The sequence below is a fragment of the Ophidiomyces ophidiicola genome, assembly GCF_022830035.1.
Source record: "Ophidiomyces ophidiicola strain CBS 122913 chromosome Unknown scaffold_3, whole genome shotgun sequence".
Classification (NCBI taxonomy): Eukaryota; Fungi; Ascomycota; class Eurotiomycetes; order Onygenales; family Onygenaceae; genus Ophidiomyces; species Ophidiomyces ophidiicola.
The window spans coordinates 508562-535551 of NW_026054643.1; the positions used below are offsets into that span (position 1 = coordinate 508562).

Consider the following 26990-nt stretch of genomic DNA (forward strand, 5'->3'; position numbering starts at 1 on the left):
CCTTGCGCCACCCACCCTGTCCATCCCCAGCTCTTCTATACGAGGCTTCAAGATCCTTCTTGGAAGACTACCCTGTTCAGCCCGCACATCCACTTTCCACCTTTTATTTCCCAGTTATATTTGCTGTTCGGTTTTGTAAGAGCCCTAACGCCCATCCGTTTCCCCCCCCCCCCCCACCATGACTCTTTTGCGAGTCCAGACCCTCTTACCCCGTGTTCATCCCAGCCCGCGCCCCAACTCCCCCACCCCTTTCATCTTTTGTATGTATTATTATTATTATTTTCCTCACGGATGAATTACCGGTGCTTTCTCGCCGATATGAATAGCAGAGTTAGTAGTGTTGTATATCCGGAGTACGAAGTATCCGTTCTTCATGCGCCCATCCCCCCCCCCGGTCCGATCACGACATAAAGCCCTTGACGATCCATGCACCGCCTTTGTTTGGCAGTTTAGTGCGGTGTGTATGTAAGCTATGTGCGCGCTTTCGAGACGTAGGGCAGGACTTGAAACAAACAACGCCTTTTTTCGGGCTCAATTCTTTTCCTATTTTTTTTTTTTTGGTTTTATACTTTTGTTTTTTTAAATAGTGTGACCCATCTCGGAGATGCGCCATACGCAAATCACCCTGCGCCGCTCTATTATTCATTATTATTATTCGGAATAGAGCTCCGTTCCGTCATCCACCCCCAAACCGCTTCTGAAGATGCGAGAATGACATACCGGAATACCGGGAAATTGTTGCTACATGACTCGGGCGAAGGAGTAGTTTGTTTTATAAGCTTTTTGCGCAGTTACTTGGAGAAAGCTAGAATAAACTCTGGGGAATAGTAATTCTTATTTTTAGATAGTCTAAACTTCATAACAAATACATACAGTCATTAGTTCGAAAAAAGGATCATGAAAAAAAAACATGAAACGCCATAGAAATGTCGAATGGATATGAATGGTAAAAAAAAATTAGTCGTGCGCCAGCCAATAAACAAGAAGCCAAAAAGCGAAAGGGGAAAAAGAAAAAAGATTTAGGCCCCTGCAAACACCATGCCCGCATATCAGAATAGCCAAACACACAAGGAAGGGGGTATCAAGCATCCAGAAACACCAGCAAAGAGTCGTCCAGGTCTCACTCAGAAGCAGAAGAAGAAAAGAAAAAAAAGGGACAGGCGAGCGTTTATCGCGGCCTCTTGTTGTCGTGCTCCAAAGGCTCGTTCTCCTCTTCGGGGCTGAGACTGCGTTTCAAGCTCTCGCGAGCTTCCGAATGTAGTTCCTGCCATTTTTGCTGACACTCTGATGCCGTCCAGCCTCTGGTGGTTTTATACTCCTGCATCTACAAGTATATCGTAGTCTAGTCAGAATTTTACTGGAAGTAATCTCTAGTGGGGTCATACAGTGGGGCTAACCTTGTGTGCTATAATCTCGAATTTATCAGTCTCCCAGTACGAATGAGCACTCAGAAGCGCTTGAATCTGCAACGGTGCTCGAGTTAGAAAACGTATAGAACTTCCTTTTTTTTATCACTTCGGCCATTGAAATAGATTCAGGGACAGGCGCAGGGAGGGAGGGGGTATCACGTACTCACATCGTCCTCAGACCACTCTCTCATGCGTTGTTTGAGGCGTGTTATCCGCATCTGAAGACGAGACGCATTGTGGTTCCCCCCAAAAGCGGCATTGACGCGCTTCACGACCTCGTTCCACGGGATGTTTTGCTCGCGCAGCTGGAGCGTGAGGCTGGTCTCCTCGTCCAGGATGGAGGATCGCCGGCGGGGTCGCCGCGTGCGCCGCGACGGGCGCTGCGCCTCGAGCTCCTGGCCCCGGCGCTCGTGCTCCAGCTGCTTGACGCCGAGGGGGTTGGGCGCGATGGCCACGGGCGTGGACCGCGCGGAGATGGGCTGGGAGGTGCCGGCGCGCGAGGCACGGTCGCAGGACGATCGGTCGGCGTGCGCGCGGAGCGGCGGCGCGTGGTGTTCATAGGGGCTGTGTTCCGAGATAGTGCCGTGCGGTTGATCGTACAGGACCATTCCCGGTTGCATGTAGCCCAGGGTGCTGATGCCCAGGCCATGGGGCACGCCAGATGAGCTTATGTTGTGGTAGTGGAGATCGTGCGAGTGGGAGTGCGAATGGTGCGAAGGGGGTTGCCGGTGGCCAAGATATGCGCTATTGGGGGCACTGATGGGCGTCAACAGTGCTGGGTTTGCGTGGGTACTGGTGGCATAGGAGTGGCTGACGCCGGCAAAGGTCTGGAGGAGAGAAGGGGGTTAGTGATGGAGGTGTGGTCCCAGAGCAGTGCCAGGGACGTACGACGCTCGGAGACACCCATTGTTGGTCCATCAGGCTGTTCATCTGTCCATGGAATGGAGACTCTGGCCAGGAGGACGGCAGTTCCTCGGGCGCCATAGCTGGTTGACAGCAAGGTCTCGAGGGCAACAGAGGGGGGGGGGTCTGGGAGGAAGACGGGGTAGCCGTCTATGGGGCAGGCAGATAGAGTTTCCAACAGGAAGCTTTAAGCAAGAAGAGCAGATTCAAATGATCAAAGGAAGAAGGAAAGCGAGGTATCAAAAAGGAAAAAAAAGCTCAAGCCTGTTTTTGAGTTCTTCAAGCCGACCCATGAGAAGGGGGGGGAGGGCGAGCGGATTTAAGTAGATTTATAGAGCGCACAGGCAGACAGGAGTCATCGTGGCTTAATAACGTATTGGGAAACGGAGGCTCGCTCAATGAACGGGCTGGAAATGCTGCGGACAGGCAGTCCCTGCAGTCGACCTGCTTCAAAGGGCTTCTTTCGGGAGTGAAGAGAGAGAGAGGGCCAGGACCACATGGCCGCGGGGCCCAGCGCCGGTGGGATTGTCCTGCCAAAGCGGGCTTGTACATGACTATTATTTTGTTTTTTGCTGTTCGACCCCTCCATGATCCCCTTGCCTGGCCCGGAGAAGCGCAGCACAGCATGGCCGGCGTGAGCAGAGAAAGGGAAGAGAAGAGCACGGGTGCGCAGCGGAGGGCCAGAGAGAGAGCAAGAGACAGAGACAGAGAGAGAGAGGGGCGGGACGGGGGTCCCACCGTGCGAAGCTTGGACTGTGGCACTCTCGCACGATGCGAACAGCGACGTTTCTCGGCCAGCGTGTCGATCCGGAAGAAGACGTTTTTTCTGTGATGGCAGAGGCTTTTTTTTGTGCGAGAACTAGCGTCCGGTGGTTAAGCGCCCTGGACTGCGGCCGGCCCAGGGTTGGCTCCGGGCCAGGGAGACGAAACTTTCGAAACGGCCCCCAACGCTGTGCTTGTATATTTCCTTTTTTTTTTCTTTCTTGTTTTTGGCTTTTTTGATGCTGCTGCTGCTGCTGCTGCGTGCACCCCCCGTTAACTTTACCGTTCGCTTGGCCGTGCGCTAAGGGTCGGGCCAAAACGGCTGTACTTCGCTGTGTACTCCGTAGTTACGTACGGGGCGGAGGAGATGGGGGTTGCGGACAATGAAAAAACCAAAAAAAAAGAGGCGGCGGCGGGCGGCGGCCGGGATTAGCAGTGCGCACACTCACTGCGGCCTTAACCAGAGGGACGCGGGCGAGGCTAAAAATGAAACAGCAACGCGGCTTTATGTTGATGAGAGACACAGCTCTGGCGCCGCCCGATCGCCGCACTGCCTGCGCCCACTATGGCTGACGTGAGCTGCCGTCGGGCGGCACCGCGCCGGGCCCGGACCGGCATAGCGCTCGACCGCCCAGCACGTGGGGGCGCGCGGGCCGGCGTGTTTGCACCGCCTGTTTGCTCGGCCAGGAACAGAACACTTTCAACCCAAAGGCAGGAAGACAACAAAGCTTGAAGCAAGCAGAAGTAGTAGTTGGTGCACGCACAGTAGGACGCCGGCTGCTGCTCAAGCGAGATTACCTGGCCCGGGCAACACCGACAGGGCGCGCCGTCAGCCGGCCCAGCCCGGGAGCGAGAGAGCGGCGACGACGGCGACCATAATCTCCCGGGCCGTGGTGATGGGTGCGGCTCCTCTGGGCCTGGGCTTGTCGTGCCCTGTTCTGGAGTTTTCCACGGCGGAGCGGGAGGACGGTTGCGCTCTCATCTCAGCTCGGGAGTGGGTTCTTGCAAGGACTCAGCGGCCGTGGTATGGTATTGTAAAGCCTAGCTCGACGGGCTCGTGTGAAGGGATGTGGTGTGAGTGAAATCGCACCCAGGCACGCGTTGCATCTACCACTACTACTATCCTCAACCACCCAAGTGATCTAGATCTGGCCAATGGCACCGCCTGCCGTCGACCCGACAGCTTCAGCACCCCCGCAGCACAGGACTGACGGCGTGTCTGGATTGGGGGGGGGATGGTGGTGGACATACGGACGACGCAGCAGCAGCAGCAGTAGCGGGGTGGAGGTCATCGGTATTGCTAATTCTTATTCTGATGTATTATTATTATTATTATTAAAAAAAGCTCAGCGCACGCATGCAACGAGGCGCATCCCTGCGCGCGCAATACGGCCACATGCCCAATAATAATGACGGGCGGTGCTGCCCAGGGAGCCGACTGCCCCTTACAAATCCGCAGGGGGAGCTGAACCACCACCACCATGATCATGCTTGCTGGCTGGCTAAGCGGCTGTTGACGAACATCTCGCGAACCTGCGGCGTCATCTGGGTTTCCGACGGGCTCATGATCATCCCCGATGATTACGTTGTGCCGTGCGCGGGAAACTTGGCCGTGCAGCTGACAGCCGTTCCGCCACCGCTGAAAAAGCACCATCAGCCAGCAGAAGAGCACACAGCACGGCTTGCGGAACTAGTAGCAGCAGTAGTGATGGATGTCCAGACCTACGTACGGGACCAGCAGCAGCAGCACCTACGGAGTACAGACATGGCCCTTCCCTGCAGGCCGCCACGCCCGTGCAGCTGGCGAAAAGGAGCAATGCAGCCTGTCGTTCTGCATCATCTGCAGCTCCCTCTTCTTCATCATCTTCTTTTCTTTCATTCTTTTTTTCTTTCTCCTCGGATCCAACTGACGAAACAGGAAGACCAGAGCAGTGGGCACCTCTCTCCCCCCCCCTGGGGCCAGTAGTAGCGGAAGATTCCAAATCGGCCGACGCCAGATAGTCATCTGTCAAAGAGCCCGGCGCGTGGGGAACGGCTCAGTTGTTGCTCCGATCGCCATGACTCGCGCACCCAGCAGGCAGAGAGATAGAGAACACGGCCCCCCCTCACCTTCACCCTCTCTCTCTCTCTCTGTCTCTCTTCGAGCCGGGGCTCTCATCATGGCGGCCCATGGCATCCACTCCTGCTCTCCGGCCAGATTTCCTCTCGATTCGCGCATGCTGCATCGCGAGTGCGCGCTATTATTCCCCCTGGCCCGCGCGCCCCCCTCCCCTCCATCTCGCCCCCGGCTTCGTAAAAGCAAAAAAAAAAAAAAAAAAAAAGCCTGGCTAGGCCATTGACGGGTAGACACCTTCGATGCCTTCTCTCACACCTCCCCCATCCGTCGAGGCCGGCCCGTTCCACCGGGAACGGGGAGGGGCGCAGCGCAGGGCGGGCCAGAATGATAGTTAGTCGGCGGGCCGGCGGTTAGAGCTCGACGATGCTTGGTGGTTGGCGCGAGGCACGTGACGGAAACCGCACCGGGCGGGCGGTTTGCGAGGCTTTTGGGGGTTTTGTTGTTGTACGTGCGGTGAAAGGGCGCATTGTGGTTAGTGTAGTTAGGCCTTGAGGGCTGTGACACGCTGCTCGCTGCTCGCTGCTCTGCCCACGACGGGCTGCTCGTCGCAGATAAAGAGGAGATGCACATCGCCGCCCGCCATTGGCCCGCCTGTCTTCTGCTCGCGGCGGCCGCAGGGCCACATGAGAAACCCTATGCACGGCGATTTGGGGGTCGTTTTCTTTTTCCGGACGCACGGCGAAGTTATTATAATTATTATTATTGCCTGCTCTCCACACCGGCGGGATTGCAGATCTGAACTTTGCGGAGAGCATCGCCGTCTGGCATAAAGAAAGGAACATAACTAACTAATGTCCTATCAAGAGTGCGCGCCCCAAAAAAAACAAAAGCGCCCCCTTTGCGAGTCAGACAGCGCGCGAGAATACTCCGTGCAGTGCCAGCCAGCTCGTCATTTCGCTCTGCGCGTGGTTGACGGCGGCGCGCGCGAGGCCTAGCTGCAATAGGCAACCCGATTCTCAGAATCCTCGTACCCGGGCTGGCTTAGTGCGTTGAAAAAGCCACCGGCCTAGCGGGGATGTTCATCATCGCCGGCGGAGCTGCGACGGAGACGGGCGGTCAGCGATCGAAGCTGCCAGCACGAGAGTTCTAGAAGAACTTAAGGCCAATGCAACATCACCCGTCCTAGTCCGATCATTACTATTACAAAAAAGCCAAAATCAGCGCAAATCAGAAAACTAAGAATGCGATCGATTAATTCAACAATGCACCGTGCCTTGCCTGTGGCGTCTCGGACGCGGGCCGGCTGAAGCGAAGAACAATGGGGGATCTCCTCGTAGTTACATACCCAAACAAAGAAAGAAAAAAAAAGAGAGGATAATTTCATGCGGAAGAAGATTCGAATCTTCTTCTTCCTTCTTCCTTGATGCACGCGGCGCTCGAGATCGGGCCCTGCAGCAGCAAGCAGAGCAACGCCAAAATTGCGATGATCCTCACGCACCCCCTGGCTTTTCTCCCACAGGTGATTGATTGACCAGCCCGAGTGGCTATGGACCAGGAATGTTTGATGAGAAGGTAAACAATGGCAGTCCCTTCCCGCGTATGTGTGTATGTATCGTATCATTTTATTGTCCGTATTTCCGGTGATTGGCGAGGTTTGGGCGAGAAGTCATCAAGTCAGACATCGTCCGTATCGTTCCCACCCCCGCGTGCGCCCAGCAGCAGCACCCGCAGACTCCGCGCGGGGGTGTGGAGGGAGGAGAAGACGCAGAAGCACCCCAGGACCCTCGTGGAGAGGTCACAAGGGCTCGTCGTCGTGGAGGGTTTGCTTGCCTTCCGTCTTTCCGTCTGTCCCTGTTGTTTGATTAGTTAAAGCGGTTATGTATGTCATCTTGCTGTTAGCTTTGCGCGGTCTTTGTGTGCAGACTGCTGCAGCGGTGTAGGGGCGGGTGGGCAACCATACATTGCACCCATCCGTCCGGCCGTTCAAGAGATATCATGGATATAACTACTCGTCCTCCCGCAACAACCCACGCCAGTCTCACCGCCCATTCAGGTACTCCCGACGTCGGAGAACCCCAATAATTCACTCCCCAGGGTCTGTCTGGCAGCGTCACGGCTAGTGCCGTTGGCAACTCGGGTAGATCTCCCGAACAGCAGCAATAACCAACACTTCTCGCAGCCCCCCGGCCTTTTCCCTTTCAGCAAGGGACAACGCTGATATTTGTCATCCACCAGCATGCAAGGAAGCCCTAGAGGCCCTGGCATTTCGTGCATCTCGGGCAAAGTTCCCGTTGGGCAATTCTACCGCAAGAATAGCCCGAATCGGTTGGGCCACACAACGAGCCGGTGAGCCTCTACGGTTGAATGACAACGGCCCATCAGACTGACAAATAATGGAGGCTGAATTCATTATTTACCAATTGTCTCTTCTTCTTTCCGCACTGCTTACGATTCAAGTTCAAGGAGCTCTATGCGCTCCCCTCCCCCCTTCCCACACCGTCCCCGAAGCCAGCCTGGAAATGTCCTGCCGACTCGCCTCTCGACACGGATATTGTCCGCTTTGAATGTTCCCGCTCTCCGTCTCGGTATCGTTTGCATGAGTCTCTTCTTTCCAGCACCCAAAGCTGCGGGCCCTCCATCCCCTCGCAAGGCATTGAGAAAAGTCCCGTTGCACTTTGCAGCAAATGCAGTTTCGGAACGCATATTTCCCAGTGCAGTGGCTTTTCCGGTGCTCTGCAACACTCCCGACAGGAATAAAAAAAAAAAAAACCTCTTACGGCAACGACCCAATATGCCGGGTGGGCTGGGCGAGCAGAGACAAGCTCTTTTCCCCCAGGGCCTTGTTGATGTCTGCCCCATTCAGTATCATTCTCAGCACTGTTTTGCATACTTGCCCCCCCCCCCGGTCCCGCGCATAACCGCCACATATCACGCACAGCGGAAACTCAAAGCTGGTGGTGGGCTTGATTCCATATATGCGATTCTTCCGTTCTGAGACGCGCACGCGTCAGCATGGGTTGTGGTGTTATGTGGTGTTGTGTGGCGTGGTGTTGAGGCATCCAGGTGGGCATGAGGCAAAGAGGCAACGCAGGTGGTTTTGCCTCTGGGTGTCAGCACCGACACCCCTTCATGCGCAATAACGAGTGTGTATCCTGCTGTGGACGTCATACTGTCCTGCTGCGCTGTGGCGTTGTTGGACCTGCGCCCACAACAAACCAGGAAAAAAAAAAGGGCTCGCGCATTGACGATCGGGAAAACCAGGCGATGACGTAGCGACCCGGCCGCGGCCGCGGTCGCCCTTTTCCCCGGACGCTTTGGGCATGAATTTGACAGAATTCGCCGGGGGGGGGCTCTTTTGCTTTGTTTTTTTTTGATGCATCACATCCCATGTTTCGACCAAAACACCAGAGAGAAGCATTGACAAAAAGATAAATCTTCCGTGTGAAGGGCCCTTGCTAAGCGGCCGCCCCCCATTGATGATGATGGCCTGATGCGCATTCAGCGTGGCTGGGCATGCGCCGGCCGGACCATTCTCACAGACGGAATAATGGGTTCCTGTTTCTTTACCTCAAACACGAGCATTGACTCCAGAGGTAGGGGGGGTCGGTGCAGCCCCTGGCCGACCCATGGTATATAATTATATCGTATCCGTGGCTAAGGCCAAGGAAACGGCCTGTTGATTTGACACAAACTCTATCAAGCCCACGAGATTGAACCAACCCACTTTGGTGCGGAGCTGCTCCGATACAAGCCTACGGGGAACGGCAAACAGCAAGGGATGTCAGCATTTCTTTTTTCCATTTTCAACAGGGAATCCCTGATGATTATCTAGAAGAACCTGTTCGCGGTCCCTCCCCCGCCCCAAAGGAAGGCCACAAGAGAAAATGTATACAAACAAAGAAATGAAGATAATCGTACATGATGAGGGTGAAAAGAAGCATGTGTTTTTGGTTTTCTTAAGAAAAAAAGACTGCAGTCAGGAGCTCATAAAGGGCCGTTATCGTAGAGAAAACAGCATAGTCGTGAGGTGAACACAGCGAAAAAAAAAATGGTACAAGGCCCTAGCAAACTCGGGCTGCTTCGACATGACTTTCAAGGAAAATAGTAAGGGAAAAAAAAAAAGGGAAAGAAATAGAAATAAAATGCAGTAAATATTCGAAATGCTAACGCCCCGTAAACCCATAATGATTCCCACCATAATAGTACAAAAGAAAACTCCAGAGCAAAAAACACCAGGTAGACAAGAGAGAGAGAAAAAAAAAAGAAAATTCAAATCGGCGCCATTTTCAACCGTTCAACCGTTCAGTAAAGAAGCAACAGCGCATTTTTCTATCCGTTGGCTAGCATTTGTAGAAGCGATGGAATCCCGTCGTCCTTGCTCGGCCTCATTGATGGCACGGAAGCTGGTCGGGGCGGGTGGGGGAAGCTGGGTTTCAGGTACTTCTTCGTGAATCGTGGGGGTCATACTCTTTGGGCTGCATCGAGGGGTGGGCATGGGGAGAACGCGGTCGGTGAAAGCCATGTGGAAGAAAGCCTCCTCGATCTTGGGGCCCGAGAGCTCGGGGTCCTTTGAGTACTCGGAAGCAATGAGGGACCAGAAAGAGTGGCGGTAGGCGTCGTAGAGGCTGCGGAGTCGCGCGTTGTCGATGTGGAATTTGTTGTAGGCGTCCTTTTCGGCGTAAGAAGCCTCGAGGCGCATCGACTTGTCGTATCCGTAACTTGCGGCGTGAACACTGTGTAGCTGGGAGACGGGCTTGGGAAGGATGGGAACATGGAGGCGCGAACACTGGGGAGAATTCGAGGCAGAAGAAGGCAGAGAGCAAGGATCGATTGGGGGTGTTCTTGGAGGAGATGGGACCAATTGCTCCTTATCCTGGGGCTGCTCCTCGGTCCCGTACGAAGTTGTGCAGGAGCTCACAATCGACGATATCGATTCACTTCGTCGGCGGCGGTTGCTCCCATAGAGCATTTGATGATAATGCAAGCGACAGGCTAATTCGGTTTTTCGGAGATGCAAAGCAATGTGTTTATAGGGCATTTTGTGCATTCTTGACCGAACAAGGTACACCTCCTGCAGATTGGTCAGTGCTCTGATGGGGCTATTGAAGTAGATTCGATTCTACCGTACCTCTTCTTCGGTCCATGCTCTTCCAGCACCTGCTGAAGCCGACCTCTGGTGCTTTGGTACGCCATGGGGGCTTCTACCAGCGTCTCTTGCTGGCTTTGGAGATTGGAAGCGGGATGTTTTGAGTATATCAGCTGCTGTGACGGGATGCATATTTTCTGTATGTTAGGAGGACGGTATGTAGAGATTAAGATGTAAGACCCGGGATGTCCAGATTCAGTATGGATGTTTGGTATCAGAGACAGATGGCCAGATATTATGTTTAGAGAGGAGATTGTAAGATCGTCAAGATCTTTTGAGATAAAGCGCAATTATTAAAAAGATACCCAACCAGGGGCAAAAAGAAAAAGAATATATCTGGAGAAGTACAAGAGGAGGACTTCAGGTATTATGGCCTTGTGTCGAACAAAACAAAAAACAATTGAACAGAAGAGGAGAGAATCGAGGTTATCTATAGGATGATCATAAGCTTCGTTCAAAAGAGCGAAGTAGTTCCCCACCCTTGCCACCGGGTGCATAACGCTTGGAATATAATGGCTGGAGCTGGAACTGTTTCTGAATCCATGTCCCCTCCGGCAGAAGCGGGACATTCTAGTTTGTCTGGGCCGATTGAAACCCAACCTTGTAACAGGACGAAAGTCTCAACTCCGTCCAAGAAAGGTTAGGAAGCATAGAAGCTCATTGTCATAATAGTCAATGAGGCTTTCCTAAACGGGCGATCACTTGACGGCTTGATGCACCAGGCGGCGCCGTCGTCCCATTGAGTTTTACACCCTGGATGCCTTCATACAAGACACAAAACAAGAAAAGTGTCAGCGCGGTGCCGCGCCTCTGAGCCGATAACGACGACTGACGATCCAGTTGCAGCACATTTCAACCGGTTTGTTTATGCTTTAAGATTCAACACCATTTAACGCCACCGCAAATAAATGGCCCAGCACCCATCGGGATCTGAAGCGAAGAAGAAGTAGTGGGTTTCCTGGCGTCCAGATGTGTGTCAGAGCAAGACGGGCGCGCAAAGTCGACCGCGTTGTTTCATATCACGATTGAATCGAGCGAACTCGTTCTTTTTCTCTCCTCTGGCCTGCCCGCCGCCGTCCCAGCAAATCTCGGGAAAAGGTCTCCGGTCAGGATTTTCCGGGGGGTCCTGTCAGACACAAGACGGGTTCTCCAGGGGGTGAGTTGTGAGTTCGGGAGCTTTGTGCACAGCCTTGGCTGCTCGCACGTCAGGCATGGATACCCAGCACTGGGGGGTGTATGTATGTCTCTGTTTTTGGATCCTACCAGCGACGGCTCAGCAAGGCTTGAGATTCGGGACGGTTCTTGGGCGGGCCTAATTGGCGGTAGTGGTCCATGGGCGTTTCAGGATTGACGAAAAGTGCTCCAGGTTTCACATGATGAACCCCACGTGAAGGCTTGACCTGGTGCGGCCAGGAACCGCACGCCCTCGAAAATTTTTTATTTTTTTCGTCGTCGTCGCGCGCCGGCGGTGCGCTGCAGTTTCAACGGCCCCTTTGGGCGAGCAGAATTGCGGTAGTGACTGTGATTCAGGATGTTTTGATGCGATTTACGTCCTAACGGCGGGCTGAGGGCTGCTATGCCGCAAAGAGCACGTTGAGACAGAAGTCTGATGCTCAAGCTGCATAGCCTTCGCGGGGAGGGGGGAACTAGCAGCGAGCCGGGGTCGCATGGATCTCGCGCGTATCCGGGCTAGAGGCGGATTCCAAAACTGTACGTCCGTGCCAGGTACCAATGGTTCGCAGATACGGGGGGGCACAATGATGCTGACATCTGACCTCACCAGGGAACGTCGACAAGAAAAAATCTCCTAGTTCCTTCTAAAAAAAAGCCATCGCGTGGAACTCAAGCGTGCATCAGCCCGAAACATGGAATGCTCTGGATTCGGTACCTGGCCTGCGGGCAACCTTAACCCGCCCCCGCCCAGGCGGAAGCCTGGGCTCTCCCAAAAGGAGCAAAAGGCGAAGACCGTCATGCCCAATGCAAAACAAAAACGGCCTCCTTCGTCCTTAGCTGAGGCAGTTCCCTTTCGGCGGCCGGCATGGGATTGACAACCATTCTTTGGTTGCCGGTTCGAGTTCAGTTTCAAATCGTCGGGTTTGTTTGATCTCCAAGCCGACGCCCACTTGCCATTGCGGGATTGAGCTGTCTGGACTGGTCGAAAGAGGCAACCCGGAGGCGGCGATAAAACTGGCGGCTGGCGACAACGGGCCCAAAGAGGACACTCGCGACTGTCAACGTTTCAACTAGCACAATGCAGGATTGGGATTCCGTGCTACAGCGCGCAACGGCTGCTCGGCCGCCCGCCCGTCTGAATTTGATAGCAAGCGGCCCCTGACAGGAGCGCTGAGTCAGCCAATAAATTGCAGGGGCGGACGTGCAGCCGTGCGGCCCATTTGCGGTTAGTGCCGTTTTGATTGGCGGACTCGGTCGGCTCTGGCGAACACCTTGGTGAAGACGCTAGCCTCAGGAGGACAAGCGCGGTCCCACCCCGGACGATAACGTAATCGCGTCGCTGCTTCCTGTCTCCATTACTTACATCTTTCGATCGACAGTGTCTGCGCGGTAAGTCACTCTGATGTACATGAGGTTGCAGTTTCTGTCGATGCTCTTGGCTCTGTTCCGCCAGGTTTGAACAAGTTTATACCGAAGGTCTTATGCAGGTTTTGTGCGACCAGAACATCGTCAGAAGATTCTTCTGGTGATACGTGAGGAATACGGGCTTTGAGAACGGGCGCGGTATCCCAAACACTCGCCGGCTTCGGGTAAACATGGGCGGTGGTCCTTGCTCAATGGTTTCCTGGTGATGGATGTGCTAGGTGGGATTGGAGCCCGTGTCATCTGTTGCGCTCCGGCAGCCGAGGAAGAGGTCCCCTTGATTGCGCCTGTGAAGCTCAGCGTGTCTCGACACAACTCAGTGGATTGTCATTTCAACTGAATACGCGCCCCGGGAGACGACCGGACGATCCGGGGTGTATGCACAGTACAATAATAATAATAATAATAATACCGGCATTCGTCGAGTCTAACGGCCCTCAGCCTCCTTCGCTTGTGACTTGGGCTGCGCGGAAGAACGGTGCCCGGTTACTGTACGGCGAATGGTGGCCTGGAGGCACAGAGCAGATGAGTTACACGGTGAACCCCCGGGAGATAGTGAGTAGGCCCATGACAATCCTCAAATGATAGAGGACAAGAAAGTTCATGCCGACCCAATAAATCCCATTAGTTCCCATGCGGATTGACGACTCACAGAGTACCGCATACCCACCATGGCCGTCTGTCTGGCAGCGATCAGATGTTGTCTGTGGTACACTGTGCGTCGGTAACGTTGGGGAGCCAGAATGGCTTGTGGCGGTCGGGCAATGGAGGTCGAAACATCCTTGAGGTATCTTTACATAGCACATACAGTACATGCCACCGTTACCAGCATACGGAGTACTCCGTACAGACGGACAGACATCGGTTGGTCGATGATGGGCGTGCATGCACACACTACACACGCAGTCCATACATACATACATCCTCCGTACATACATAGGTACTGTCCACACTCCGTCCATACCTGCCTGGTCCGTCTAGCCGTCCATACAACAGTGTTTCCGGGGACTGGCCTTGGCCACTCAGCGCCGTTCTTTGCTGTGCACAGACCGCACAGGCTTGGGTGCATGCCGCGGGCCTTGGCGCTAGCTTCCCTCGACTGCTTGCCCGTCGCTGCTGGCCTCGCGACGAGCTGGCGGGCGCTCCAGCGACGGGCGCTGGAACTCGCAGCATGAGCGCCAGCGCCAGCGCCTGCCGCGTCGGCGTCGTCGTCCCCGGTCACGACGCATGGTTTGGCAGGCCCTCGGCCATGGAGGCAGGGGGGCCAGGCCAGGGCAGGGCAGATCGCGGATGAGCGACGGGAGATGTTTCTGTAGTTAATGAGGCGCTAGTCCGGAACGCGTTAGCGACATACGAGCTCTGGGAAAGCCGGCCGTAATGGCAACGCGCAGACCCAAAATTGAGCACCCGCAGCACCGCCGCTGGCTGGCTGCTAGTTCGGTGATTGGGCGGGCGGGCGTGCTGATGCGCGAATTTGCGCGCGTGCAGTAGCAGCCGCAGCAGCAGTAACAGCAGCTGGTGGTGGTGGTGGTGGTGGTGGTGGTGGTGGCCGGCGGGCGGCGGGCGTGCAGCGGAGGTCGCGGGCTGGTAACGCCTGGTATTTGCGCCCCAGTCCGGCGCAGCATTGCCGTATCCACCGGTAAAGTTACGCTGCCTTCCCCGCAATCCACGCTCTCCTGCGCCCCCCCCGCTGCCGCCCGTCGCAGAGACGCAGCGCAGAGCAGAGCTGAGCTGAGCGGCAGCAGCAGCACCACCACCACCACCACTACCAGAATCACCATAATATCTACCGCCGCACGCCTGCGCGCTCGCTGTACTTTATTCGTCTCATCGCTCGCCAGCTCACCGTCCCAACCTCCCGGCCACACCCCGTCGTGCCCTACCCGCCGCGTCCGTCCCTTCGCGCCCCCAGCGCTACATGCCTGCCACGCCCCCGTCGCCCGCCCAGGCTCGGTACCCTCAGTGACTCCGTCGCAACCTCTGTGTATCGTCGCCGCGACGATACTCCCGTGCAAAGTCCTCGAGACCGCCCGCCCGTCTACCTGCCCACCGTACTTAACCTCCCCGATCTCGCGCGTTTTCCTTCGCTTCCGTTCCCGCCCACGTCACTTTGTTCTCCCCCCCCACCACCACCACCACCTCTGTACTAAGCATCATCGTCTCGGCGAGCTCGATCGTGCCGGTCAAGCTTGTCGTGCCTCTCATTTGTCTTCCCTAGTGTGTCACGCCTCATGCTCGCAATGGGACTTCACTCCAGTGCTTTATTACCCACCTCGATACCGGCTTATCCCTGGCTAACCTCTCTTTGCCCGTACTCTGACAGATGAATTGGCCCATGTTTGCCTCCAGATCTCCTCTTCCTGCCATGTCGTAAGTATATACCCTCTCTCCTCCGCCTGGCTCGTCCTCTGATCGACCCCCGTCCACGGATCCTCGTGTACCTCTGCTATTGCACTTTATATTTGCTTTCTTCCCCCAAAGTGCCGTACCTGTTCGTGCGGATCCCTCGTGTCGACTTGCAGCTCTGTTGGTGACCCAGCTGCCATGTGCTATGTTGATGAACGAGTGTCCACAATCCCATACTTATTGACTGACATCTTGACTCTTCTGGTCTCTTAACATCTCTTATAGCTCGCCTCCTACTTCTAAGCGAATCAAAACCACTGTCCCAGCCAACCCTCCACCCACGCAACACGCTTTAAATCCAGCAGCTGCCCCCTTCCCCGGCCCTAACCAATTTGACGCTCCTCCGATGGTACCACCTCCTCAACCCACCGCGGCCACAGCAGTAACCCCCCAGCACCAGCCAGGAAACGTGCCGGTTGCAAACCCCCGGAAAAGACGTGCGTCATTCCAACAGAACGCGCACATGTCTGATATAGCATCCCCGCAACTAACTGCCCCTGCTGAAGGTGAAGGGAACTCAACAGGCGCCGCTGCAACTCCAGATGTAGCAGGCAAGAAGAAAGGTCGAACAAACACCCCGTGGACGGCGGAAGAAGAACAGAGACTCAAAGCAATGCGAGACTCTGGTAACACCTGGAGCGAAATAGCCAAGGTTTGTCCCACGCGTGTGTTCGCATCCTGAGCGACCTCCTCTTGTAATTGCGTGCTCTGACACTCGAGACTCGCTCCAGACGTTTCCTGCAAGAACGGAGGGCAGTGTCAAGAAACACTGGTACAAGGTAAGATCGGAGTTTTGACTACGGAGTACTTTTCAGAAGACTTATGATCGAGTAGGATATGCACTATGCCGAATTTGGCGAAGAAGACGTGAGTGATACTCGAAGTCTACTTTCGAGTTTCAGGGGTTAACAACTCGAAACAGTCTATAGCTCTGAGAGACGCCATCAAAGAATACGAGGCGAACAAATGGAAAGTCATTGGCCAGAAGATTGGAAAGCCCGCAAAGGTAACCCGTTTTCGAACCGAACTTTTTTGGCTTCTTCTCTTGAAATTGACCTGCTTCCTGTAGGCATGCGAACAGTACGCGAAGGATCACTTCAGAAATTTGTAACTCGAGTAATGAAACGACACAAGTTTCTGCACCTCGCTCTGAAACTTCAACTCGGGCGCTTCGGCTTTCAATCTTTCATTTTTGCTCTCACTCTCCGAACTTTTTTTTTTCTTTTTTTTTTGCCTGTGACGGTCTTTACATCTACTTTCCCAACTCGACCGGTTTACCAAATATCGCGGAGGAGCAACATGGATGGAATTTCTTAGGAGTATGGTTGGGCGTCTCTCTTTTTCTGTTCATTGGTGCTAATGCCGCGATACCCATGGAGGGAGATTTAATTCCGGCATCTGCCACACTGCGATATATTGGTCTCTTTCGACTTCACGTCCGCCTACATATTTATTCATTGCCCTGTTTCTTTTTTTTTTTTTTTTTTTTGATTCTGGAAAGGTACCTTTTGTTTTTGACGCGAGTGCTCTGCTGGTTTCACATCATTGTGTTCAGCCGGTGTATCCTTTAAATTTGTATGATTCACCATTCCACGTTTTGCTCTTTTTGTTATAGCTTCGGGTGATTGGACGGAATAATGCCGATTTTTTTCAAAGCCGGAGAAAAACTCCGTATTGCAAAACAACCCATTGATGTCACATGCCCTGGACTGATATTGTAGCTGTAAATGAAAAAATAAGTATGGAGTATACATGCTACATGCACATATACAAATGTGTACAGCGCCTGATATACCACCCCTGATGATAGATATACATCTGCAAGACAGCAATGACAGACCCGTTCATTGCCAAGTACCACGGTACAAGTAACGCTTTCATTTGCACGGTCCTTGGTTCGCTCGCCATGTCAAACGTGCCGGTACCTGCGTGGCAGGCCTGTGCACACCCGTCTCGGCGGTACTGGTACTTCGCCGGACGAAAAGGGACTAGCTCGAAGTCACCCCCTTCAAACGTCCATCGCAACACCCAAAACGGGTAACAAATACCACCTCGCTTTCTCCCCATCTCGTTCACCACGTTTACCGTTGCGTTCACCCATCTCTATTTGTGGGCGTGTGGTTTGGAGGACTGCCCCGTGGCTGTTGTTTTGCTACGTGCCTCGGGGGAACTCGTACCACGGCGTTTTTTATTCTCGTTTTAATAATTTCGCTCCCGACACGATGAGGGGTCAGGTAGCCTTGGGTTGCGAGGAGCAATTGTCGTGAGTACAGTAGCCTTGTGGCGTAGAATTTTCGAGATGTATTTTTTTCTGTTAGAGGAACGTGGATAAAAATCTTCTTGGACAATGGATTGTACACTAATTGGTCTTGTTTAGTCTACTTAGGCCTTACCTGCAAGTTTCGCTTCTTTCCGTGTGCGCATCGAGAACTATCGATTCAACATACTGCTGAGACCAGGATTGACAAGAGTAATCTCTCTTAGAAAAAGTATCGTCTCGCCGTCGAATCCCATTGGTCCTTAGCGTTTGTAAAGCACAAACAGACAGGGCTCGACTTTCTTAGGGGTAGAAAGTCCCCCTTGTTACTTTGAAAATCCCAGGATTTTACTACTCGTTTGCCTCTATGGCTGGTAGCTAGCCAATGACTTCAGCTGGGCTCGGATTTCCTGAAAAGCCATCTTACCTGCCAGGAAGCACAAATTGATTTTAAGGGCCAATGGTTGTTGGTTTTCCATGGCCCTGAGTCCCCCCCTGAATCATGCCCCATGATCAATTCACACTTGTTCACATGTATAGGAAGTCCCTATGCAATGTACCCTTCCCTTTCAAGTATCGACAGCTGGATGATACGAGTTGACCTTGTATCACTACATTCAGCTGGGGTCAAACCCATTTTTTCTGAATAGTCCCGAATTTCCGAGTACAGGTATTCGGGAAGTATCTCAGGCGTATTCTGATGACTGCTTCCTCCGCTCCGAAAGTTAAAAAACGTGGCGGGCTCAGCCTTCGAGTTGCCTTGGGACGATGATACGTTTTTTGGCCAGTGGATACCATATGGCAGGGATTGAACCCTGGTACTGGCAACATTATTGCATCAGTCGCGGTCAGAAAAGTAACACCGTGTCGTTGACGATCATGCAGGCGACAGTAACTTTACCTCGATCAACAGCGCTCTCGGTCGCGGCCTGAGCTGTACGGACTTAATTGGACTTCATATTTCCATATGCGGGCATTATCTCCAGCCATGCAGAGAGTTTTATGACCTACTCCGTGATACAACTGAACATTTACAGTCTTTCGAGCTGACTCGTAGGTGTACAGACTGTACAACTGTCGCTGGATCAAGCAAACACATGACCCTATTCCCCAGGATGATACAGTATCATCTCTTATCGCTATTTGAGCAGACCTACATACCAATGATTGGTAACTGGTTTTGCACATTATTAGGCGTCCATCTGTATGCAAAGCATGTCCGGTAAAGAATGGTGACAACGTTTCGCGATACTCTCAGCTTGCTTGTCTTTGGGATGGAATGCAATTGGGTAATGTCTTCTAGATACGGCATTACAACACGATACCTGGGTGAAACTATTTATCCCGAACGCCTAACTCTCACTTGAACCAGAAGATCACTTTTTCTTGAATTTACCATCTTTAACTCTTATTCGTCGCCGTTATCAACCCTTGAACTCTGAGCCCACAGTGACGCAAATTTTGATACCCTTAGTGCCACGTATGGCACCCTTATTTGGGGAAAGAGGGCCTGTATCACGATAGCTAGGATCCCACCCTCCGGTCCTGTTCGTGGCTATGTCATGCAAGCCGGCCTCGAGCCCCTTCGGCATTATTCAGCAAATCCTGTCTGAGTTTTTCCCCCTCCCATGATCTTGCAGCATTCTTCCATTGGCAGTATCTAGACCGAAACGTTAAGCCACGTAGCCCGACAGGATCTGCAATGACCAGGCTAGACCCCCGGGGTTATCGCGGTCTGGACTCAATGGCTCAAAAAATCGAGATATTCGTTTTTCAGGGCCTGGCTCCCAGAACAACTATATCAACTTTTTCTTGGTACTCCTCTATTCCAGTATTCTGTCTTTCATGACTACGTATCCTAGGATCGATTTAGATATTTGTTTAAGGCTTGATATATGTGGAGATTCAAAGGCTTCTTTCAAAGTACTACCCTAACGCTGAAATTTTTAGACCAAGCGTTTCTTGTTCTTTAGCGGAGAGAGATCCTGGTCTCTTGGCCGTTTTACTATTTTAATGCACAGGCGACTATGCCTGTTTATCATCTACATAAACACTATTTCCAATTGGAGCCGCTAACATTAAGCATTGGAAACACCTGAACATTTTGGATTTAAAGTCGGACAGGCTTACGATATCCGTTCCGGAACTGGCACACACGCACATTCATCTGCGAGAAAGACGTACGCTCATGTTGACCTCCACGTTGCATTAGAGCGATGCCATTGGCCGCTTCAAGATTCGAAACACACCTTCCGCCCAACTAAGCCTTTGGGTGGTTTATGTGTGACATAGTTCTTCACATGGCAGCCTACTCTTACTTTTTATTGCCGAAAGATAGCCGCACCATTCCTCCATTCGCTCACGCCGAGAGTTGCTGGGATCCATTATTTCGGGTCAGCCGAAGCCTATCGCTGATTAATTGGAAACGTAGCACAGTCAAGATGAAGCTTCACCATTTTTTTATTTTTTATTTTTCTTAAAATGTTTAGCATTTTCCCTTGACCATCTGGTGGTACAAATCCTTTCCTCTGTTAACTTTTTCTATGCGTCTTTAACCGGAGCTGACGAAACTCATGGAAAAGGATACCGGAGTTCCGGTTTGTTCGAGTGGATATTATAGCTTCAAGACCACCCCAATATCACTCTGCATCTTGCGTGACATGTTACGAGGCTGAGCTAGCATCATTTTCGAACCCATTCCAACCTATGTCGTGCAGAAGCCCGTTCCTCAATATCGAGCATCGTAGTTAGTTTTTGAATATAATTTGCTCCCAGGCCAGGGCCACATGAACAGTGCTCACAAGTAGCCTAATATCTAAATAGTTGGTTGAAGTACCCTTTCACGGCGGTTTATACATATGTTAAGCTGTTCCGGTTGCTCAGAACGCCCGCTCATCCAGGAACTGGTCTAGAGTGTGTACGTGAATGCTAGTGCGCTCTGGGCAGCCAAATAGATGTACTGCCTGGAGGTATGTATTTACTTCGGCAAAGTATATACGTACCATGAGCCGTTAATTGGAGATTCGGAAACAGCCAATGTACCCAAATGTACCTCCCAGGTACCAAGTAGTCAGATGCGGATTATATGTACCTCGTTTTTGTGCACTTACATGTTGTAGAGCATTATGGATGTATATCCGTGCTTGTAAGGAAACTGGGTGTACGAGGTACATGCACCTAAAAGATTGGCAGAAAGTGACAGGTCAACAATGCATTTACCGGTGCGCAATGATCGACTATCTCGCAAAGCTTTTTTCTTTTCTTTTCTTTTTTTTTTTTAGAATCACAACCTTCTGATTTTATCTAATGATCACGCAGGGACGATGAATACCACACTTGATGCAAAAGAAACAACTTTGTTATGCCGGATTAAACCCACTTCTAGCATAAACATATTCAACTTCAACTATTCTACAGATGGGGAGGGAGGTAGCTGGAAGAGATGGCATAATGGATGGAGGCCAGTGCGATTCTGAACAGGACGACGAGGAGAATATAGACTTTGATATACTGCTCAAAGTAGGCCAAAATTTACGGTTGCACCCCCAATCATCTATACCAGTACTCAGGCTTGACGAAGTCGGCCATGGTCTTGGGTTCGTAGACCTCAGCATGGTGATGGTCTATCAGAAATCGTCAGCATGCACAGAGCAAGACCAAGGATGCAGCGAAAGGGCTAGGATCACTGTGTTAAGCTTTATATAAAAGGTTACTTACGATCATCTTCTTTAGGACCGATATATTCCATCTTGACGGTGTTGCCGCATTCAGGGCATCGCTCCATGGGGCGATCTTGAGAAACCTGATACAGATGAATTAGGACATAATACGAGATAAAAGTCGAATCTCAGCGTACCGTGAGCCAGATGACACTGTGGGAGTCGACGGGGTATCCAGTGCAGCCGACGTATTGCTCAGGGCCACCGGACTTGACCATGATTGGGTTATCAAGGGTTCCTGTCACGCGAAGAGAAGACAATATAAAATTAGCGGAACAACTTTCCAAGCTATTTCCGTGAACATTGAAAGGCAGGTCCGCCACAAACCTAATCTCGAAGCATCCAAAGGCTTCGAGTTGAATATATCGCGGCCCTCCATTTTGCCTAAAAGTTCCAATCGCTCCAGACCGGTGGATTGTTCGAGATCGGTGGGAACGGTACCGGGTGCACCACCTGGAGGAAGAAGATCGGATTCCGTCTTGATTTCTATGGGGGGCGAAGCACCGGACGTTAGTCTTTGCTCTATTCATTCCATCCAATCCCAAAATGAAAACACCAACAACAACCCTGTCGCGATATATATGGCGAGATATCAACATAAAAGTCGGCCATTATCACTTCGCGCCAGCGGCCATGAATTTCTCCCGCAATTCGTATTTTCAATTACTGACCATCATACGGAACAATTTTGCCCTGTGGCTCTCCCGGTTTCGGATCCCATTTGGAGCCTAATAAGCAAATGCACAAAGAAAAAGTCAGTAAAGCCCCTCAATTCGACAACAAAAACGCTGGCATCTTTTCTCCTCAATCCAAACCACCAGCTAGTCAAAACCCCAACAACAAAAAAAGAGAGCGTGTTTTCCACATACTGCGAACAACAACCGACGATGAGAACGTGCGTCGAGCCAAGGTCGCGGCTCTCACGGGCGTCGAACGCCGGGCGAGGGCGAACGCAGTGCGCTGGACAAACATTGCTAAAATAACTTCTCAGACACCCCAATTGGCCAGGGCTGTGAAGGTCTGCGCGAAGGGGGGGGGGGCCAGAATTCGGCTTCAAGCAGTAACGTTGGTCGTGGGAAATGATGGGCTGGGTTGATGCGCTCCGAATCCGTTTTCCGAGTGGTGAGGTTATGCTGAGTCAGCGGGTAAAGTGGTCAGTCGTTCTCAGGGCGGCGGTGATTGGCTGAAGCGGACCGAGGATATTCCGAGGGAGGTGGCAGCCGGATTTGGGTGGTTCCAGGGCTATAGCCCTACGGTCTCCCAATCAGGCATTCCGAACGTCACGCTGTTGGTGCTATCATCAACGCCCACCGCTATTTTGTTTTCGCGATTTTCTGTATCATAAGATACAAACACATGCACAACATTGATAACAGCCTAGGCTAGTATCTAATTTTCTTAGCTGTCAACTTTCTCGGGGGACACAGAAACGTAGCCCGTCAGATTGCCAGATCCGGCGCGCTCTTCCCCTTCGGTTTGCCCCCCAATCACGCCCCCTATCACTCCATTATCAACGAAAAAAGGCTTCTCGCATGTTCTGACACACTCCCGTCACTCAAAGTATTTTGTGTAACGGGTTCGTGAGGTTGGAACTATAATATCCCAATATGATACTGGGAAGGGTGCGCGTGCAAAAAAAGAGTTTCGAAATGTCTTTGCCGGTCACTTCCCTCCCCACCCCAGGTGTGAAACATGAGAAGAATATCTATTCCAAGGAAACATAGTACAAGACAGACCCGGGGTAATACTGACTTGAAAAGGCAAAACCCTTCCCAAAAAGAAAAAAAGAAAAAAACAAAGGCCCGAAGTTCGAGACCATGCAAGGGGGGTCTAGGAAGGGAAAACGGACCTGAGGAGCAAATGCCAGACAGCTTGTCCTACCGATCCAGTACCCTTGCGCTAGTGTCTCGTTCTTCCTACCCCCTGACTGACACTGTGCACCCATTCTGTCGTATATATACAATGAAAGAAAACGGTCTTTTTTTCCCCCTCTAGAGGCTCTCCTGGATTCCTCGATACACACACACCCTACCACCCGGGAGCCCCCAGGCCCAGTCTGGTGCTCCCATGATTATTGTGCTCCACACCAAACCAAAAAAAAAAAAAAAAAAAAAAGGCAAACAAATGAAGAATGCCATGCCACACAAGACCTGTCGAACCTTCTAAAAAAGAAAAGAAAAGAAAAAAGCCGGAGGGCGGGAAAAATGTATGTAACAATAACAAAATGCACACCATTCTTATGCCGCGGCTGCCCGTGAAGGAGGTTTTCTTTGACCATCCAACAGAACGGGAACACCTGGTTCTAGCCCAGCGGAGATAGAGAAGGGGCGAGAAGGTAAGAGCACACATAGATAAGGTACCCGAAATTTCAAAAAGGGCGTATGACAGGCCCCATTGGGGAAGAATAATATGCTAGCGTGGGGAAAGGAAAAGAAAAGAGCGGGAAGTTGTAATAGAAGCGGTACAAATTAGATAACGCATCCAAACACACACACACACATACAACAAATTTCTGGGGTGTTTCTTTAAAGACTATAAAGCGTAGCTCCATTAAACATCAGGATATCTGGCATGACATTCTCGAGGATATAAAAGAAATATGAAAGATTTTCGAAAATAAGAGAGAAAGCAAGGGGGACACATTCAATGGGGTTAAGGGGATTGAGATGACGCGACGGCCGTAAAAGGAGTGTAGTTGGGAGGGTTACGAAGGGGAGGTGAGGGAGAAACACATGGGGGGTATCATGTACAACCAAAAACAGGGAGAATCTGGAAAGATAGCCAACCCACACACACACACACACACACAAACATACACACACAAACGCACACACACACACACACATACATCCACAACATAGAATTCCCGATATATAAAAAACAAATGTGAGGGGAAGCATCTAGAAAAGAAGTATTGAAAATTAAGCAATGCAAGGCGCATGCACACACACAAAAAGAGAATCCTTGTTTTGTAACCAGAAAAGAGATGAGAAAAACGGCGATGATGGGACGGAAACCAGCAGCGAGGAGAGATAAGGGAGGGGCCGGAAACCCAAAAAAAAAAAGTGTCGGAATCGTGGCAGGAAAGGCTCCAACATCTTCTTCAGTGACATTGTCTCCGGCGTGCCGGCGCAGGCATCCATCTCGCATAAGACGAAGTAGGTAAAACAAAATCTGGCTTCCCGAATCCGGAGCGTGACTCTGTCTCCCTTCCAAAGGTCCCGCCTCGTTTTGTGTATGTGTGTATGTGATTGTGATCGCAGCGACATGCCGACCCCCCTTCCCCTTCCCACCCCTCCTCTTCAAAATGTTTTTTTTTTCTCCTCTTCCCCGAAAGACAAAAATGACAACAAGTATATTTTTTTTTGTTCTTTCTCCTGCCGGTTCTATTATTTGATTTCCCGAATCTTCAGCTCATCTCTTTTTTCCAATCCCTTCCCAAAAATAAAAGAAAAAGGATATAGAGAAAAAAAAAGTAACATCGAACACAAACAACCAACAACACCGTTGGCTATCAGAAAAAAAAAGGTCCACAAGACGGGTAAATGAAAAAAAAACTGCTGTCCCCTAGATAAACTTTTATCCCAGAAAATCCGGACCATCCCTTTGTGCCCTTCCGCTTGTTTTCTCATTTCTCTCTCCCCCAATTCATTTCCCTTCCCTTCCAACAAAATCTTCCCTTTCGGGCCATACAAATCGTTGGTGTATCGGTGGTATATACACGGAACAAGCTATCTTTCGCACGTCACCCCGGTCCAGATTGCGGCCGTTGCAAAAAAAAAAGAAAAAAAGTAAAAAGAAGAAAAACACAAACAAACAAATAATTGCGGTGTAGAGGGGTACAGAGAGGAATGTTTCATTCATCACGAGAGCAAAAAAAAAATAAAAAAATAAAAAAAAGGGGGGGTGTCAAGGGGGGGCGGGGTAGAGAAGAGTGTACAACATTCAGTCGCACATTCAACAGGGGAGAGGCGCGGGGGCCGAAACCGTGCCGAGAAAAAAAAATTTAGAAAGTAAAGCAAATAGAAATAGCAGAAGAGGGGATAATAATAGTATAGTAATAGTAAATTGAAAGGTACTTCGTTCCGTCGATATACCCCCCCTTTCCCGGCTAAGGGGGTGGTGTGAAGTGTGTCGAATGGAGGAGAGGAGAGGAGAGGAGAGGAGACGAAAGGGAGTAGAAGTAGGAGGAGGAGCAGAAGTTACAGTTCTGCAGCCTTTGCGCAACATGCTCCAGGGGAGAAACCGTTGCCGACTTTCGTGGAAATAATACGCCACCGATCATGTTCATATTCTTGGATAGCGTTACGCAGGCGTTGCACCTAAAAAGAGGGCGAAACAAAACAGTGAGCACAATCTGTCAGTCAAAAGCTTTTTTTTTGTTTTTTGCAATATTATTTCCCTCCTTGCATACCTTGCAAGTACTCCGTGCCACCAAAAAACCACCAGGCCCAAAGCAAAAAAAACAAAAAGCAAAAAAACAAATACAGGGGAAAGAAATTACTCTTTTTTTCTGGGGTGTTTGCTTTTTGGACTTACCGCTTCGTCCGTCCAGACGGTGGCCTTCGCCTTCAACTTGGTGCAATAGCGCACTTGTAGGGTGCCGCTGGTGCGGCCCGGGAAGAAGTCGGCAATCTGCTTCCACGTCAGGTTCTTGTTCTCCTTCAGCTCCACCAGCAGCCGGTCCTCCTCGGGCGTGAATTTCAATTTGGGCCCGCGCGGCCGCGGCGCCGGGTCGGGCATGCCAGGCTGGCCCACGACGCTCTGCGAGCCCGGCGCCGCGCTGCCCCCGGGCGACCCCAGGTCTGCGTCTCCGCCGGCGCTGCCGGAGCCGGGCGGGCCGCCGGCGAGTGTAGCCTGCGAGGGCAGTCGGTGGTGGTGGTGTTGTTGTTGCTGTTGCTGTTGCTGCTGCTGGGGATGCTGCGAGTGGTGGAGGGGTGGGGACTGGTATTCGTGCGGGACGTGGTGGTGCGAGTGATGGGTATGGTGGGCGTGGGAGTGGTGATGGGCGGCCATCAGCAGGTCGGCGGAGGGCGCATCTTCGCCGTGCGCAGAGTCAGCAAGCATAGCCAGGCCCAGGCTGGTGCTGGCATCTCCAGGCTCGCCGCCGCCGCCGCCGCCGTCGTCGGTGCGCGGGCGTTTGGCGGCATGGCGCTTGCTGGCGTATGAGACCTGCAGCGGGCCCGGCGAGAAGTGCGGCGGGAGGTGCGGCGGGGGCATGGACAGCATCAGGGATGGCTGCTGTTGCTGCTGCTGCCCTGGCGGCTGATGCTGGTGCTGATGCTGGTGGTGCTGATGCTGATGCTGGGACTGCGAGGGGGCTTGCGGCTGCGCCGCGGCCGGGGCCGGGCGGGCGTGGGCGGCGGGCGGGAAGGGGGCGGCGCCGGCGAGGAAGGCCAGCTCGTGGCGGCCGGCATGGTGCTGGGCGGGCTCGAAGACCAGCGGGGGGCCCGGCGGGTGGGCGTCGGCTTGCTTGGGCGGGTCGTGCGGCGCGTAGTCGATTTGATAGTCGCGATACGGATCCGCCAGCGTCGCGGTGGTGGAGGCGGCGGCGGCGCGCTGCTGCAGCGGCACGGCTCGCGCAGGCGACGGCGGCGACGACGACGACGACAACAACAGAGGGCAGACGAGGAGCAGGCGGCCGGCCGTGCTTCCGCCCCGCGGCGACGGCGAGGGTGCGCGGGCAGGACTCCTTCCAGCGGGATGCCGGCGTGTCTGGAGGCAGGGTCTGCGGGCG

The 26990-nt window shown here is 52.4% G+C and overlaps 5 protein-coding genes across 5 annotated transcripts; 1 reads left to right on the top strand and 4 right to left on the bottom strand.

Moving 5' to 3' along the window:
* Positions 1-1168: 1168 nt before the first annotated feature.
* On the bottom strand, positions 1169-2393 carry LOZ57_001216 (uncharacterized protein; the record flags this gene model as incomplete). Its single annotated transcript, XM_049250308.1, has 4 exons — positions 1169-1324; positions 1386-1463; positions 1577-2236; positions 2298-2393. The coding sequence occupies 4 exons, from the start codon at positions 2391-2393 to the stop codon at positions 1169-1171; spliced, it is 990 nt and encodes a 329-aa protein (XP_049110668.1).
* A 7031-nt stretch (positions 2394-9424) lies between these two features.
* On the bottom strand, positions 9425-10408 carry LOZ57_001217 (uncharacterized protein; the record flags this gene model as incomplete). The annotated part of the gene is made up of 2 exons (XM_049250309.1): positions 9425-10201; positions 10259-10408. The coding sequence occupies 2 exons, from the start codon at positions 10406-10408 to the stop codon at positions 9425-9427; spliced, it is 927 nt and encodes a 308-aa protein (XP_049110669.1).
* Positions 10409-15236: 4828 nt separating this feature from the next.
* On the top strand, positions 15237-16388 carry LOZ57_001218 (uncharacterized protein; the record flags this gene model as incomplete). The annotated part of the gene is made up of 6 exons (XM_049250310.1): positions 15237-15241; positions 15503-15929; positions 16009-16056; positions 16112-16144; positions 16200-16283; positions 16347-16388. The coding sequence occupies 6 exons, from the start codon at positions 15237-15239 to the stop codon at positions 16386-16388; spliced, it is 639 nt and encodes a 212-aa protein (XP_049110670.1).
* Positions 16389-21083: 4695 nt separating this feature from the next.
* Positions 21084-22225, bottom strand: COX4 (Cytochrome c oxidase subunit 4; the record flags this gene model as incomplete). Its single annotated transcript, XM_049250311.1, has 6 exons — positions 21084-21157; positions 21252-21336; positions 21391-21491; positions 21581-21739; positions 21925-21981; positions 22123-22225. 6 exons carry the CDS (start codon positions 22223-22225, stop codon positions 21084-21086), a joined length of 579 nt encoding a protein of 192 aa, XP_049110671.1.
* A 3528-nt stretch (positions 22226-25753) lies between these two features.
* LOZ57_001220 (uncharacterized protein) lies at positions 25754-26473 on the bottom strand (the record flags this gene model as incomplete). Its single annotated transcript, XM_049250312.1, has 1 exon — positions 25754-26473. One exon carries the CDS (start codon positions 26471-26473, stop codon positions 25754-25756), a length of 720 nt encoding a protein of 239 aa, XP_049110672.1.
* Between the last annotated feature and the right edge of the window lie 517 nt (positions 26474-26990).